Genomic DNA, 17,220 nt, shown 5'->3' with positions numbered 1-17,220 from the left:
TAGAAGTTCAATTTATATTTATACATTAAATCATTAATTCTACTATCAGTTCAACAATTACTCCCAACAAATCACCTGAGTTACTTTCCATCATTCATGAGCACACACTCCTGGTTACACTCTATACTTCGATGTTCTCTCCTCAAGAGTGAAAAAATAATGATAACAGCTTTAAAAAATAAAAACACTCTTCAGGTTCCCAACAACATCAAAATTCATATGCTAAAAAACCGCATTAGAGTTATAACGCGAGGTATTGACTTAATAACAGTTAGTTTTTGATTTCAAAATTTGTCAAAAAGTGAAATTAAAGTCGCCATTTTTTTTTTAATTTGACAAAATATATAAATATTCATGTAAAACAAATTTTAGCATAGAATTATGGTGATAGTTTGAATCAAAGGAAAGAGCGGACACTCAGTGTAAGAGGAACAAATTTTTTCCTTCTCGCTGCACATTGACTAAAAATTGTCATTTGCCATAAAATATATTTGAAAGGTCTTGGATATGTCTTATTTACTATTTTGTTGCCTTAATTTAATTATTTGTTATAATTAGCCAATAATTGCAATATATATATTTTTTCATAATGATAATGTTAAATGTGTAGTGCAGTGGATCAAAAAAATATATGAGCTACAGATAAAAAATCTCTAGACTTCTCGTCCTAAAGACATATATAAAAAGAAGCTGGTGATTAATGCCATCAAGAGTTATATAATATAATCAACTATTTTTTTAACAAACGAACGTCTATCAAGACTTTCTCTTCATACATTTTATAAAAAATATAAATACTATTTCAATCGAAGTTTTAATAATTTGTTGTTAATTTTAAAGCATTTTTGAGTTAGATACTCTGTACTTATACTTTGTATAAATTTGACTATCATTTTTTTTCTTAATAGAATGTGAATATTTAATACATATACGATAATATCCAGATTTCATTTTAAATTTATTTTGCATATTCTAATCTCTTTCAACTTAATGATTTAGCCTACATTTTTTTCAGTAAGTAAGTATTTCAAATTTATTCGATCACTTGTTTGAATATTATAATATTAACAAGGATTAGGGAGAATGATATCTACGATTTCCACACTATTCATACAATTTCATAATTTAGGAAGATGAAAGGTATAAGAAAAGTGATGATGAGGATTCCAGGAGTTCTTCGAATATTTGATTAGCAATGGATATAACCATTTTTGAACTTAAGAGTGACAATGAGAATTTAAGCGATTATCATCTTCAAATAATTATCAGTATAATTTTTTTATGTCAAAAATACAACTACTTATTGTTCGTTCATATTGTATATTCCTCAAAATTGTTCACTCTCCAGTCTCCATGTATAATATAATCTACAGTGCTCTCTGATTGTGTGGATGAGCAGCTTATTACTTTCCCTTATATTCCTGTCGTTGCTGTTTTTTTGTATGTCCACTCTGTTCCTTGAGTCCTTTAGTTTAAATGCTGTCCTGGAAAAAAAAAACGTTTGACATCTTTAGAAATTTTTTAGCTAGTCAATAGGACTAGCATTTAATCCAAGGTAAATATAAATATTTCTATTAACATTGCATTTAATCCATTCTCAACTTCGACCGTCAAAATTTGAAACAAACAAAAAAACACATTGTTAGCTAGTCTTTTTTTTTTTTTTTGCCAAATGTTAATTATTATTAAAAGAATAGTCCAATCTTACGAATTGCTGAGTATGAAAGGAAACGAGCTCTAAACGAAGGCCCGTGATTGATAAAAAATTATATAAAAATCCAAATTATATGTAATACCTTTTTGAGTTCATAATACGTAGCATCAGCTGCTATATATAATAAAAGAGTTAACTTATGAAAAATAATTAAAATAACTGCAAAAAATGCAGGGCATCATTGTTTATTTCAAAAAGCGAGCCGCACAGATTCCCTTTCTAAAGAAAACCCCATGGTCACGTGACTAAACTGCGTAAAAAATAATATTTATTTTCTTCCACCACAACTCTTTAGATAGATTATTATTTTAAACACTATGTATTATACTTAAACAATATTGTGTAAATGATACTTAAGTTAACTAAGCTATAACATAATATTATCTTCTCTATGCTGTTAGGAACATGACTCATATTCCAGACTTTTAAAGGAAGTCGAGTGTTTAATTCATAATATTTTGTCTATCGTGCCTCTTGCTTTATTTTTCTCTCATACACTTTGCACACAATATTCGATAATATTATTTCCGTAAATCTTGTCTCTAGGTCCACCATCTTCACATATATATCAATATATGCAATAAATATGTTTCTCCTATGGACTTTTGTACATTTTAAGAGGATATTATACTATAATAATCCCTGATACATCCATCAGTAATATATGTAAGTAATAAAAATTTAACCCATATATATAATTATTCTTACATGGTCTTTGATACCAAGACTTCCCAACAAGGACAAGAGCAGTATTTATGACACCACCGTGTACCCATTTATAAAAACCGGTATCAAACATAGAACCTTAACAATGCGTCATCGAATACTAATATACCCAAGATAGAAGTAATAGAAGAGTATGATTACATACTTGTTTCAAGGCCACATTTGTACTTACCTACATAAATAGTAGATGAGGAAGCACATATCTTGAGCAGTAGAGAATGCGTCATCAGCAACCATTGACGCCAAAATAATAAATGTTTTTAAAGTTAACTTGAAACCGTTAGGTTTGCAATTGTTCCTCTAGGTAGGACTTACCTCTTTAATAAATATATATTACAAGGGGGCATGTAATTGGGTTGCATACATGGTATTATTCTCCCGATAAAGAAGAGGACTCACTAAAGGTCGAAAATAATAATAAATTGAGTTATAGCGATGCCAAAACGCAGTTACTCTTGCAAAGTACCTACTTTACGAATTCCAGCTCTAAACATCACGTCTATAACTGTTAAATGAATCAATAATTATGAAGTATTCTACGACTACTATGGAAATTCAGACTGGACTAAAACAAAGCCAGCAACACTCCTTAAATTATCCTCTTTATATTAATATCTACGTATGATAATGACTGAGTGACTATGTAGTTTATTAACCTTGAAGAAGAGGATGTCAAGGTAGGGTCCTGCATTATTGAATATAAAAGATCCTACTGCTGGATTCCATTAGTTACTCCTTTCCACTCAATAAGTCACACAATGCTTTACCACCATCAAAAGCAATGAATGCTTCGTGTATATATTACATAGGACCATAAAGGTGTCTGACTCATTCAAAATATATTGATTGTGTAGCAGCTAGTTGTATTTGTTCAAAGCGTGAGTACAATCAAGTAGGCGTGCCGTGCAGGGATATTATGGAGAGGTTGAGAGATTATTATTCGTTACAGAGTCGTGATTAATTCATAACAACTTTCGCCTATTAACGTATGTGGAACATGCTTTTTTATTATGACATGGAATGAGAAAACCTTGAATTTGTTTGTCTTCTAAATGTTTTTGTTTTTTTTTAAATTTCTTACAATCACTAGTATACGATTACGTACGATATACATATCATTCAAAATGAATTATTAACTAGCTAGGACTAAAGAGACACACTCCTGAGTCCTGATTATATTTAATATATGTAAGCATGAATGAAGGCAGCTCATTGGATGATTTCCTTATTCATAATATTTGAAAAACACAACGAGGGCTGAGTAGATACATTCATTGTTTTTTTTATACACTCATGATAAGTATATAAAGTATAATTAGTAATATTCAATTGAATTCAAATGATGATAAAATATCGAAATAAACAAAATAGTACACATTGGAATATTTGCCTCTAATCTCCTTTATCCATGACTAAATAATCTGAGTCTGTATAACAATACTTGAAATACATTTGACTTTGATTAAAACTCATACTACGACATTTTTAAGTAAGTTCTTGATAAAAAATCCATGGGAGACCTTATTTTTAAATAAATATAGATAGTATTGTAACTGTAGGTTATGAAATTGAAGGACTCCCAGTCAAAATTATATGACTTAGAATATGGAGAGAGAAAAAAACATGTTTGGGGGAATGATATGCCCTCTTCTTGTTTTAAATTACTGTACATAATATTTAAAACTAAGTTCTATTATGTTGGCTTTAAACTTGTCCAGTTTGAAAATGGAACATATTTTTTATAATTTGTAAATTACATCTACTGAGTAATACGAAAAACGATTCATATTCAGAGGCTCTGTTGGCTTAAGTTACAGTATACCAGTCTTTATGATATTTGATTTCAACTTTTATGCTTGATTAATTCAACTTACATAGTTACTTTGAAATCTGAATGAAGTAAACATTTTAAAAATACAGGATATTCCCTGAAATAGAGTCCCATTAACTTTAACATCATTAAATTGAAAGTATTGTCTGTATAAATTTCTTATAGCAAGTCAGAAATATTGCAATATCACGATGGGGGCCCACCACACACAACAAAATGAAGTACAAGAATAGTTTGAGCACTTTTAGAGGACAAAAACCTTTCGGCCTCCCTTGACTTAGCAAATGTAGTATATCATTAAAGGGGAGGCCAATGGAGTTTCCATATTCCACAAAAACATCATGATAGAAGCACTAGATGTTCCAGAAAAGATAATCTTTTAGTAATTTGATGGAATTCTGTATGTAATTACAATGACTAATATGGCCATAATGATTAAACAAATATTCAAAGGCCGACAACCCCAATTATTGAAAATATCATTGAACCATTTGATTTGCTCAATGTTCATTCAATTTATTCAAATGGCAAGAGATTATCAATATCCCATCAGTCTATTTAATAATTACTTATGTCCTTTTTTAAAGAAGGCTGTCACAATTCTAGATGTTGCTTTGTTTCCTTGTTTATATAAAAAAAGACATAATTTAATTGATGGAATTGCAAAATAGAAATGAAGCAAGTTGTTAAATGGGCGACCTAGAAGGAATGAAATACCATATATATGCATTGTGTTTGAAAAGAATTAATGAAAAAATTAAATGACTGAAAAACCCTTTAGAGTAAACCCATTAAAGAGTCTTAGTATGGAAGAGATTCCTAAATTAAATCATACGATACTCGAGTTATAAATGTAATAAAAGTATTTGCGTTGATTAACGATTAACTTATGACGTTTCCTTATCAAGTTTCTTATCAATATTGAGGTAGGAATTTTTTCTATCAAAAAAAATCCTAAGTCACTCATTGCTAATTTAAATGGAATGGGCACACAGTGTAGCACAAAACCTCTACCTAAAATCAAATTGAGTTATGTATCTTAATTAGTTCCCAAGTTATGGCCGATTATGTTTTTTTACGTTTTGATTTACGTTGCCCTTGTTTTTTCAAAATTTATTGACTTTTTACTGTGACCATATATAATCTTCATACAAAGTTTGATCAAAATCGATCTGTAACTTTTGCCGTAATTCTGGAGACTAACAAACAAAAAGAGACAAAAACATAGGATTAGCTCAACTTCATTGCGGGAGGTAATTAAAAGCATAGTCAACATAACTGATACATATTGCATGTTCTTTCAACATATACGATGAAATTGATGTAGAAAGGAATTTATTGTATTTTTTGAATAAATTAAAAATACGGATAATAAATATAAAACTTCACGGCTTCCATAGCCTCAATAATCCATCTTCACTATATGTACAAATCAGATTTTGATGGGGATGATGACATATCCCGATGACGTCTTTTTCATGAACCTATAAAAATAGAATTTGAATGCATGTTTGTTAAAAATAATAATAACTGAACCCGTACATTCAATGTTCTTTCCAATTTCCCAGAAGAGCTTGAAAAACAATAAAGAATAAAATCTTCTCCCACGCCGTAGATCCAATCTCCCCTAGGAGAGACATAACAAGCAACAAAACTACCTCCTTCCCTTTTTCCAGATGTAAACGAACGGATAATCTATTGCAAAATAATTTTATTAATAAACACAACTGCAATTTCATAACCATACGATCCAACTCACCTGCCCTTGTGTATTCATAATAGCCACAGTATTTGTTCGATTACACACAACAAAGTTATCATTATTTTTGGAGATCAAATGCACAGAGTTCACGCTAACATCTGGAGCCGATCCACCCAATGACTTAAAAGTATTGATGCATTCTGTCGTTTTTGCGTTCCACACCTTAATAGTTCCATCCGATGATGCACTATAGATAATAATTATTCATCAAATACTCACAACACAAGAAACTAAATTAACAAATTGTCGTAACTCAAAAATTACAAATATTACTGTTGTTGCCTATATTCAGGGCTCGACGGACGTTAATATTAGCTACTAAACAGGGCTAGTCATTTTTTTTTTTTTTTTAAAACTATTTTTTTAAGTTGACCAAATTCAAAAATATCATGGGATGTGTTTAGGTTTTGGTAATGACCTAATTTTTTTTTCTGTGCCATCAAAAACCGTTACCTTCCATCCGGTCAAATTCCAGCGTTCCTGAAGTACTTCAAAATGAGGTAAAATTAAAAAAAGAAGAAAATCTTATTATACATAGTTAAGGCATAAGAAAAGAAAAACTTATTTTATAATTTTTTTGAACTTGTTAGTAATTTATTTGATTTTATTATGTAGTCGGTTTTGTAAGTAAAAACTCATGAAGTATCTATTGACGACATACAAATATAAATAAATAATTATGGATTTTTTATTTATTCTACTATTTATATAATTAAATATTTTCATGAACACGATACATAAACGTATATAGTTTTTAAATCTTTGAATAATCAGTAAATTAATTCGTGAAATCAGACTTTTGAAAGTTTTCACTCAATTTTGATCTTGAGTGATTTGTAAACATTAAATTTTTGTGTCTTTTCTCTTGATCATGTGTTTTCTGGGATTCGTTTGTTTTTGATGTTGTTGATTTGTTTGCTTCACATGAATGAATTTACTTTATAAAAATATTTCAATACTATGAAACGAAAACAAAAGGGCCAAAATCTTAAACTGTTCATGTAAAACATGCACTTTAACAATTGTGGCTATCAAAGGAAGTGTATCAGACATAGATGAGTATTTATATTAATGTTTGAGCAGAGATAAACAGTACTTTGTCCAGATTTGTAAGATTGTACAAAAGGGCCACATTATGTACCCGATTTTGTTTTTTTTTTTTGAAAAACATCCTAGAACAGTGCAAGATGCGAAATGGATTATTACTGCTTCTACCCTTTTAAGACTATACTTTCAAAAACATCCATAAGTGGAGCTTAAAAGACTTGCTATAATGATTTTAAATGTCTATGGTCCTACTTTCCTTCATATAAAAGATTCCCTCACATCAAGTACGGATCGAACAATTTTTATTTTAAATAAATAAAGCAAACCAGCATCTCAACTCTTAAGAAATAATTTAAAAAAAATGGTTTTATTTAAGACAAATTTTTACTTTGCATATGCAGACAATGTCTCTGTACGTGCCTTGTTTGATTCAAACCAGTTGACATCTTAAAAACATCTTAGAAGATCGTAAAAAAGAGAAAAAGGTCAAATAAAACAACTTCCTATAAAATAATTTCTAAATAGGCGTCTAATTAGTTACCTAGATTTAATAAACTTGAATACAAATCCTAAAAAATACAGAAAAAATTAATTGTTAAAATGTGCACAAGGTGAAGATTTAGATTGTGATTCTAAAAAAGTTGAAAGATATATAGCATCAACAACAAAGGAGTCCTAGAAAAGATGGTAGATTTATAAAAGATTTATAGTTAAGAGAAAATACACCAAAAATTTAATTTTTACAAATCACTCAAGATCAAAATTGAATAAAAACTTTCAAAAGTCTGATTTCATGAATTAACTTACTGATTATTCAAAGATTTAAAAACTATGTATATTTATTGACATTTGTGTCTTGTTCTTGAAAAAATTTAATTATATAAATTGCTGACTAAATAAAAATCCATAATTATTTAATTATATTTGTATGCCGTCAATAGTTACTTCATTTGTTTTTACTTCCAAAACCGACTACGTACAAAAAATGAAAAAAATTATTAACAAATTCAAAAAATTTGTTAATAAGTTTTTTTTTTGTTATGCCTTAACTATAATAAGATTTTTTTTTTAAATTTGACCTCATTTTGAAGTACTTCCAGAACGCTGGAACTATGACTGGATGGAGAGTAACGGTTTTTTATGGCACCGAAAAAATAATTTAGGAAGTCATTACCAACACCTAAACACATCTCATGATCCATGATAATTTTGAATTTGGTCAATTTAAAAAAATAACAAACACTCTAATATACATCGATATTTGATTGGCTTAGATTCGAAGGGAACCCCCTATGAAATAACGTTTTTGTCCAATCAGAAACAAGGACTGAAAGTGCTTTACGGTATATTTTAAATAGATCGGTTGGTTCTGTAATTGAAATTTACAATTTTCCACGGTTATATATGTCAGTTTTGTTAAAAAAAATACATTTCTGAACTGCACAAGAAACTATATTGCGAAATTTGCCTATTAAAAATATATGGAATGATTGAATATTCCATAGATGATCGACATATAAGAAGGTCGTCAAAATTAGGCACTGGCCAACAGTGTAAGCCCATTTTTTTAGACCTGTGAAAAATTTACTAGCCCAGTATATCACAAATATAGGATAATTTTTAGACAGGCTTGGTCATTTAACAGAAAAAAGAACGGAGTTCATTCTTTCCGTTCATTTTTTGAACGTTCACGGCGTTTTTTCTAATTGTCCTTTTTGACTATTTTTTTCGTAGATTTCTACATCTTTTTTTCTTGATTATGGGTTTAATTATAATTATTATCTTTGATGGTGGCTAAAATATTGTTTATTTAGTCTATTTTTTTTTTTTTTTTTTTTTGCTTCGTATAATTGCACCATTCACTGGAAAATGAGTCATCTCAAGATAGCCTTCAAAATCACAAATATGTTATAATGTATCAAATAAAAGGTATAATGGGCGTTAACGCATTTATTTGTCTAATATCTTGTAAACTTTTTATCCAATTTGTCCATCCGAAGTACATAAATTTTAACCCGACATTAGCACCTTCAATCTTTATTATTGCGCAATATGAAAGTATTTTGTCTTAATTTTGAACATTTCCTTTTTTTCAATATCTATAATTAATTGTCTGGAGAGCGTGGGAAGATATTTATATACTCAAATTTTATATCGTACAATTCAATTGCAGGTATTTAAAAATATCAACTTTTGCAAAATTTTATTCAATTCTCTTGATGTTTAAGAAAGTTGTGCTGTTTTATTGAAATATCCTTTTTTATTAGATCACAGATTTGGTGTAGGAAATTCGAGTATACGAATATCTTCCCACGCTCTCCAGAAAATAAATGAGAACTATATAAAAAAAAGGTGCTAATGTCGGGTTGAAATTGATGTACGTCTCACGAACAGTTAAATGGAAACATTACAAGATACTAGATAAATAAATGTTTTTAAGTCCATTATAACTTATATTTGATCAATTACACCCCATTTGTAATTTTGAAGGCTATCTTGAGATGGCTTCTTTTCCAGCAAATGGCGCAATTAAACGAAGCAATGGATTGAAAAATTTTAAGACTGGGTGATGTATTAAAAATTTATCTACATTAAATATAACTGACATGAATTTGATTTTTCCCATTTAAGTAATCAATGGGAATCCCCAAAAAACTTCTATATTTCCCTACACGCCTCCTGCTAATTTTTTTCTCACTCCGTAAATCGGGATTTTGTAACTACTTTTTTTGCTCTATTTTTGAGGAAGGTATTATATATAATTAACACTTACATTTAGATTTTCATATAGAACTCCAATCCAACGTAATTAATTTACTGAAGCTCCAAAACACTATGAAATCAAAAATTCATATATTTGGGAAGTTGCCCACCAATAATTATTTAATAAACTTAGAGAAAAAAATGTGTTTTTAAGACATACACAGCTTGATGAATGGGCCTAGTAAGCCATGGATGACTTATTATTGCAATATTAAATTTAAATCATTTTTTAAAACTATAATTCGCAGTTGTGAGTCTTTGAGTACCTACATAATTCAAGTCGATTTTATAGCTTTATCTTTGAGTTAGACTCATTTGTGAGCCTCAGGCAAAGCCAGTTTAAAAATCAAAAAAAGGCGAATGGATGACGTTTGACACTTCTTCCTTCTCATGTTTTTTGTATTTAAATTTCATTTATATGGTATTGTGATCAACCATGCAATCGAACAGGGCCAATCCGAATCAATTTGGCACCCCATGCAAAATATTAGCCAATAATATGTATATTCAATGTTACTGTTACACAAAACTGAATAAATTAGAAATTTATTATATTCTGAGAAAATATAAATACTTCTAATAATATAATAAATAATCAAAAAATGTAACATCCACAGCCAATGCAAAATATAAAATTGAACTATGTACAAATAGAAAACTGTAGACAAGTGCTTTATAAATTAATGAGTATTTTTTTAGGTTGGACTTTTTATACTAGATAAATATTAAATAAATAAATAAAAATTCAAAAACGAACGATTGAACGGAAAGAGTGGATATTGTTTTAAAATAAGGTAAGTTTTCCTTGTAGGTACAAAAAAAAAAGAAGTAATATAGTTAACTTAAAAATAACATAATATTTGTTTTGAATGTCTATTCGACGTATGAGACAAGTTAATAATTAGGATTTGAACCCAAAACTGCATATGCAGTATTTAAAGTATGGCATTACGTAGACAGACGGGCTAGATACAGGGGGACCCTGCACTAGACACTGTGTTTTTTTTACTAGCCATAGGCTAGAGTGTCTGTCCAGCCCTGCCTATATGTCATCCCAACAGTATAATATTTAAAAACAGAGAAATTTAGTTTGTTGAAATGAACAATTGCGTTTCCAAGCATAATTCCGTAAAATAAATATTTGAGTTACGAAAATTTGGCTCTCACACAGTAAAGTGTTTAAGCCTCGTAAATTCTTACCTAACAACATTATGACCGTCAATAGTAAAAATTGAACAATTTACATAGGACGTATGTCCACGGAACTCCTTCAGAGTCTTTCCGGATTTTAGACCGTGAATGCGTATAGTATGATCAAAGGAAGCACTAAGGATTTGAGAATTGTCTTTTGAAAACTGAAGGGATGTAATTCCTTTGGAGTGAGCTTTTTCAAATCGTCGTAAACATTGACCACTTGAAATTTTCCATACGCGAACATGCCCCATTTCCGAACCAGATGCCAACATTTCAGAGTCACGTGAAAATGATAGAGAGAGAACAGCCTCTTCCATCATCATAAAGTTATCCTAGTCAATTTCAAAAGTCATTAGTTATTTATAAATGATTGAAGGGACAGAGTGATTAATAGTATCGTAACAATTAATTATATATATATATAAACGATTTTCATACATTATATATTTTTGATTCAAAGAGTTACAAATAGAATGCTTCAACTCCATCCCACCTTATTCTTCTATAATCGTATTAATTTATAAAACAATATGGTTGATATTTTTTGAGTTATCAGTTAAATAAAGAAATGAAACAGTTCTCACTTGCGCTTGATACTTAAGATCTTTACGAATTTTCCCTGTGGTAAAATTCCATACTTCAATAAAACCATCTACTGAGCCAGTAACTAAATACTGCCCATCAGGTGAAAAAATTCCCGCTTCAACATGAGATTTTGAGCCAAATTTGATCTGTTTGCTCATCATAGTTGGAAACTTTTCCTCTTCCTGTTCCCTCATAGCAGCCTTTCCTCTGAATAAATCAATTTGGGTACCTAATTTGAAATAAACAATGATAAAATGAATTCAATAATTAATTAGTTTTTATAACTTTAATACCCGGAGGAAGAAGTCCCTGATGTTGTTGCCATTTCAGAGCTTGTCCAAGAAGTGCAAGTAATCTTGATGGTGGAACCACTGAGACCTCGCCGGATAATGACTGAGCAATTGCGGCTCTTCTTCTTTCTTTCGTACTACCATCTGGATATGCCTCACGTGGATCAAAGTATGATCTCGCAAGGAGATTTTCTGAAAATGAACGAAAACTTAATTGAAAGCTTCCTCTGTATATAAATAAAGGCCCCAATAAATCAAGACTAAATAGACTAGGTTTTGATAATTTAAATAGAAATGTATGTATTTTATATGCATATTTTAATGTATCTATGATGAAGTATTCTTTTAGACACGAAATGAACTTTAACTCAAAATTATAATACACCCATTGATTTACATTAAAATGAACTTTTAAATTATCATTGACTTTTAATTTAAAAAAGTAATTGAAGAACAAACTCTCAATATAAAAGGTTAAAAGTAAATGATATGTAGGTACTTTTAAATAATATTAAAGAAGTCCAAAATTCATGACATTCAAAGAGAAATTCATATTGAAAACATAAAATGTGAAGGCGATAATTAAAAATAAAGATAGACTTTAATGATAAAATCGTATAATTTTCATTCTAATAACAATCCATTTGACTGAATAAAAAATAAAAATATAACAAATATCTCGCATCGAAATTTGTATTTTCAAAAGATGTAAGTAATATAAAAATAAATACCTAAATGAACATATCTGTCAGGGTCATTTTGTTTCATTACTATCATGGGATCAGTTTGACGAAGTAAAGACCTAGCTGCTCCGAGTTCTCTAAGCTCTATTAACTCTATGACAACTTGTTCATATAAATCAATAAGTTTTTTGTCTGGCAATTTAAGTGTCTGTATGGCTTTAAGTACTGTGTCCCAATGACCATTGTTTATATCGGAAACAAATCCTTCTTGCGAATCCACAGTGTTTAGTGAGATTGAAGTTTCTTCCTGAAGAGTAGCTAGGGTTCGATGAAGATTATTTTCTTTGAGATATTGTTGAATGAGACGGACAACACTGAAAGATAAAGACAGAGTAATTTAGTATTCAATTCAAGCAGGACATTCACATCAAAATTCACAATACCATGAGGAATAAACAAAATAATACACTAATTCTCAAGTGAAAATATTTTATTACAATAATATTTATGTATATATTTTATACACTTCTAAAGATTTACATTAGACTTTTTTAAAGCTATATTATAAGCAGCACGAACAGTATTATGCATTAAACAAGCAACTGTACATGGTCCAACTCCACCAGGAACAGGAGTCATATGACTAGCAATTCCATCCATTAAAACCAATGGATCAACATCTCCAAATAACTTGTAACGATCATCTTTATCCCTTACACGTGTGATACCTACATCAACAATAACAGCACCCTTCTTGATCATGTCCCTTCTTACTAATCCTGGTTTACCAACAGCACTAACTATCACATCAGCTCGTTTGACTGCTACTTCAAGTTCTTCTGGAGGAGTTGCACGATGACAAATAGTAGTAGTCATATTAAATCCACCTTTAATATGATCCGCTGCAAGTAACAAAGCTATTGGCATACCAACATTATGTGATCTTCCTAAGATCACAGCGTTTTTTCCAGATAAATCAATTTCAAGTGATTTAATAATTTTATAGACAGCAAGAGGAGTGCAGGGAATAAGGTCAGAACGCAGAGGATTTAGGATAATCTGACCTATAACAATAAGAATTGTAGAAAATGTTCTTTATGTTAAATAAATGGATCACATTTTCTTTAAAAACAAAATATAGCAACACTACATTTTTATTGACATATTGTGAATCACACAATTAATAACCCTACCTAAATGAGCTAATCCAAAGGCATCTACGTCCTTTAATCCATTAATGGTTTCACACACCTCCTTTTCTCTTACTTCTGATGGAAGAGGCAATTGAACTATTATTCCATGAACAAGAGGATCTTGATTCAGCTTACAAATCTCTGATATAACATACTCTTCTGTCGTCTTCTCGTGTAAACGAATAACTGAGCAATCGATTCCAATTTTAGAAGCAGCTTCTTGTTTCCGCTTTAAATATATCTCCGATGCAGGGTCAGATCCAACTAAAATTGGAACAAGCTTGGGAGAACAACCATATTTACTTACGAACGACTCCACTTTAAATACAAATAGCAAAGGAATTGTAGGAATAAATTTTCATCGATGACTCCCGTTTCTTATTATTTGCAAGTATGAGTGAAATTGAGTTTCTTTCAAAAATAAGGGAACACGGAATTGAATTAGTTTCATGTCCAATATATGAGCAAGAATGAGTGAATACAAGAAGAAGATAATTTGACTCATTTGAACTTTTTGACAAGAATATGAATCGTTTTTTTTTTTATATCACTAGTTAGAATTTTAATAACAAACATCACTTAGGCAAAAAATGCCTTCTAACATTTTATTTAAATGACAAACTTAAAATGAAAACGACACTGCAATGGGCACTTGGAATAGCTAAAAAATGTACTTTCATAATGACCAGAAGATTTAGCGATTGAAAAACCATTCCGTCAAGATGAATTAAACTTATTAACTCCGTAGCTTTTTAGTTATTTTTCAAACCCAATAAATAAATAAATTATAGTATGTAAATTATTTACAATCCCAACTAATTTGAAGACATCAAATAAAAAAAACTGAAGAATTCATTTTTAAGTTTCTACAAATTGGGTTTTTTGACGGAACAAGGTTCGGTACACTGTTTGGATGTTTTTCTATTTATATTTGTCAATGTGACAAACAGATCACATTTCTTTAAAGAAAAAAAATAGATATTGAAAACAAAAAATACGACTTGTCATTAGAGCCGAAACAATATCGTAACTATTGATTTATCTTACATTTGACAAGAAACAGATGGAATTATTGAATATATAGCTATTTAATCGACGGCGTTAGAGAGAGATTCAAACAACACATAGAGGATTGTTTAAGAATGGGCGTAAGAAGAAAAGTCAAAGTTATTCTGGAGTCCCCTAACTTTTGGCGGAAGAAAAAGCAATAGACATGGGTGGATTTAGTTTTAGTATCTAGTATTCCATAGGTGACACCAACGTTTCGGAACCGGGATTTGCGGGACTCGTGTACACAACGAAAAATAATTGTTAAATGACAGTAAAATAAGAACAGAGGATCATCGAGAAAAGGATGAATAAAATAATCGAGACCTTCAGATTTAAGGCCAGCCAGTATTCCATTTGCAATGGCTTTTCCATCGATCCGACGTGTAATACTCGTTGCCATATCTTACGGCTTATGGATATTTTGTCACTTCTCAATCTAAAAAAGAAATGACTAAATACTTACTCTGCTGACTCAATTTCAATGGACATCCTTCTTTCTTCCTCCTACCTTCTTTCTTCTTGATGATAAAAGAAATACGCAAGCCCGAGCAGTCTTGTAAAAAAATCTCTAGCAATCCAGATCAATATCCTCCGAATTATTTTGAGAACAAATAATAAATATTATATTAAACAAAAATAAAGTAAATAAATACTTAGTTAGTAAAAAATCATTACTCTTCTTCAATGAGTCCTAATACTTTCTGGAGGAGCACAAGCTCTAATCACGCAACCATTTGTAGTGAAAATCATCATTTTGAACTTTGTACAATTATAAGGCTATAATATTTGTCGTAGTTGTAATTTTATACTACGTCACATGGTATTTTAACCGACTCTTCCATTTTTAGGTAATATTTGGAATCCCAACAATGTGTTCTTGATCAAAAAATGATAGTGACTATCATTTTTAGTCACTCTATTTTCTAAAGAGTGACTATTTCTATCATAGCGATTTTCAGTACATATTACTTTGATTGTATTCAAATATCATTTACATCAAGTAGCATTTAATGCTAGTGTTAAGTCTTTTTTATTCATAAAGCCATTAGATGGAGTTTTATTAAGACTTATTGGAAATTTGTTTATTTTATATAGTAAAAATATCCACTTTAAGCCCAAAGATATATTTTCATTTGGTACCCGTGACACAAAAAAAAACATCATCGAAATAAAAAACTCACACACAAGAAAACAATCAGTTCAAATACTATCTGGAAGAGCACAAGCTCCAATCACGCAACATGTTGTGGTGAAAAACATCATTATTATGATAAATTTCACACGGTGAACTCATATGAACTTTGTACAATTATAAAGCTATAATGTTTATAATTTTTTCTCAATTTCACGCCGTATTTTAAGCAACTCTTACATTTAGGGATAATATTTGAAATCCAAAAAAATTGTTCTTGACCAAAAAATGATGGCTTGACTGAATGTATGAAACATAAAATCAATGTAGATTTATAGTTAAGGGGTTTCTATCGTAAATATTCAAAATATTATTATACAAATCATGTAAACTGATTAATTTGTCCTTCATAAATAAAGTATCAACTTCAGTTCGTGTTTGTAGAAGATAATTATATAGTAAGTTTCATTCAAATAATTAATTAATATGCAATATTATTCTTCGATTGATTTTTGGATACTAATGTGATTAATTCATAAAGTCTGTAGAGATGAGTCTATTTGCATTTCATTATGAATTAATTACATCATTATTCAAAGATCAATGGAGGATATGATATTTCATATGATATTATTAAACTTACTACATTATCTTGTACAAACCCGATTTGAAGTTGACACTTTATTTTTGAAGGGCAAATTCTTTATTTTAAAAGATTAGTTTGATAATATTTTTAAAGTTTACTTTAGAAAACCCTTTAATGTATATCTAATTTGATTTTGAGTTGTAAATCGCGAAGAAATGAGATTTTATTCATCGATTGGGATGAGATAAGTATCTTATTCTTTCCAATGTAATAGTTAGTTTCTTATCTACAATATGGAAATATAACGATAAAAATTACGATTTAATAGCATATTTTAATACATTTTAGGATCAGATATATATATATTAAAACTAAGCACAGAGGGATACAGTTTTGATAGACAGTTAAGTTTGAGTCCTTCTATTTATTGGTCTCATTTTGACATATAATAGTTCACTAGTTTCCTTATCACTAATCATAAAAGGATTTTGATTGTTATAAAAGTTAGTAGTTTAGGACCCCAAAATTGACGACATCTCATCGATATCCCCATGTCTATATAATAATATATATATATACACCTTTTATTATAATCAATCGCAATAATACAACTTAAATAAAGGTTTTCACGTAATGTCAGCATTGATGATGTCGGCCATTTTAA

At 29.7% G+C, this 17,220-nt stretch overlaps 2 protein-coding genes and 1 long non-coding RNA gene across 3 annotated transcripts; all 3 read right to left on the bottom strand.

Moving 5' to 3' along the window:
• Window positions 1–1,019: 1,019 nt before the first annotated feature.
• LOC139907598 (uncharacterized) lies at window positions 1,020–3,769 on the bottom strand. Its single transcript, XR_011784309.1, has 2 exons — window positions 1,709–3,769; window positions 1,020–1,484 (listed from the first exon to the last, which is right to left on the bottom strand). It is a non-coding gene; the product is annotated as an uncharacterized lncRNA (long non-coding RNA).
• A 1,790-nt stretch (window positions 3,770–5,559) lies between these two features.
• Window positions 5,560–15,581, bottom strand: Smu1 (Smu1 spliceosomal factor). The gene is made up of 8 exons (XM_040727231.2): window positions 15,302–15,581; window positions 12,644–12,969; window positions 11,916–12,104; window positions 11,622–11,851; window positions 11,044–11,369; window positions 6,031–6,220; window positions 5,814–5,966; window positions 5,560–5,755 (listed from the first exon to the last, which is right to left on the bottom strand). The coding sequence occupies exons 1-8, from the start codon at window positions 15,325–15,327 to the stop codon at window positions 5,657–5,659; spliced, it is 1,539 nt and encodes a 512-aa protein (XP_040583165.1). The 5' UTR covers window positions 15,328–15,581; the 3' UTR covers window positions 5,560–5,656.
• Nmdmc (NAD-dependent methylenetetrahydrofolate dehydrogenase) lies at window positions 13,068–15,307 on the bottom strand. Its single transcript, XM_071894046.1, has 3 exons — window positions 15,163–15,307; window positions 13,789–14,106; window positions 13,068–13,659 (listed from the first exon to the last, which is right to left on the bottom strand). The coding sequence occupies exons 1-3, from the start codon at window positions 15,236–15,238 to the stop codon at window positions 13,124–13,126; spliced, it is 930 nt and encodes a 309-aa protein (XP_071750147.1). The 5' UTR covers window positions 15,239–15,307; the 3' UTR covers window positions 13,068–13,123.
• Window positions 15,582–17,220: the final 1,639 nt, after the last annotated feature.

This window comes from Lepeophtheirus salmonis, chromosome 1 (genome assembly GCF_016086655.4).
Source record: "Lepeophtheirus salmonis chromosome 1, UVic_Lsal_1.4, whole genome shotgun sequence".
Taxonomy (NCBI): domain Eukaryota; kingdom Metazoa; phylum Arthropoda; class Copepoda; order Siphonostomatoida; family Caligidae; genus Lepeophtheirus; species Lepeophtheirus salmonis.
The sequence above is the reverse complement of the archived record's forward strand: the minus strand, read 5'-3'. Positions and strand labels throughout refer to the sequence as shown.

Excerpts from the sequence above, each read along its gene's own strand:
- Nmdmc (XM_071894046.1), bottom strand. The coding sequence starts at position 15,238 with ATGGCAACGAGTATTACACGTCGGATCGATGGAAAAGCCATTGCAAAT. Across the intron at positions 14,107-15,162 it reads GGCTGGCCTTAAATCTGAAG|TGGAGTCGTTCGTAAGTAAA; the intron begins GTCTCGATTATT and ends TTGTATTTAAAG. Across the intron at positions 13,660-13,788 it reads CTTTGGATTAGCTCATTTAG|GTCAGATTATCCTAAATCCT; the intron begins GTAGGGTTATTA and ends TTATTGTTATAG.
- Smu1 (XM_040727231.2), bottom strand. The coding sequence starts at position 15,327 with ATGTCCATTGAAATTGAGTCAGCAGA. Across the intron at positions 5,967-6,030 it reads TTATGAATACACAAGGGCAG|ATTATCCGTTCGTTTACATC; the intron begins GTGAGTTGGATC and ends ATTTTGCAATAG. Across the intron at positions 5,756-5,813 it reads AATTGGAAAGAACATTGAAT|GTTCATGAAAAAGACGTCAT; the intron begins GTACGGGTTCAG and ends CTATTTTTATAG.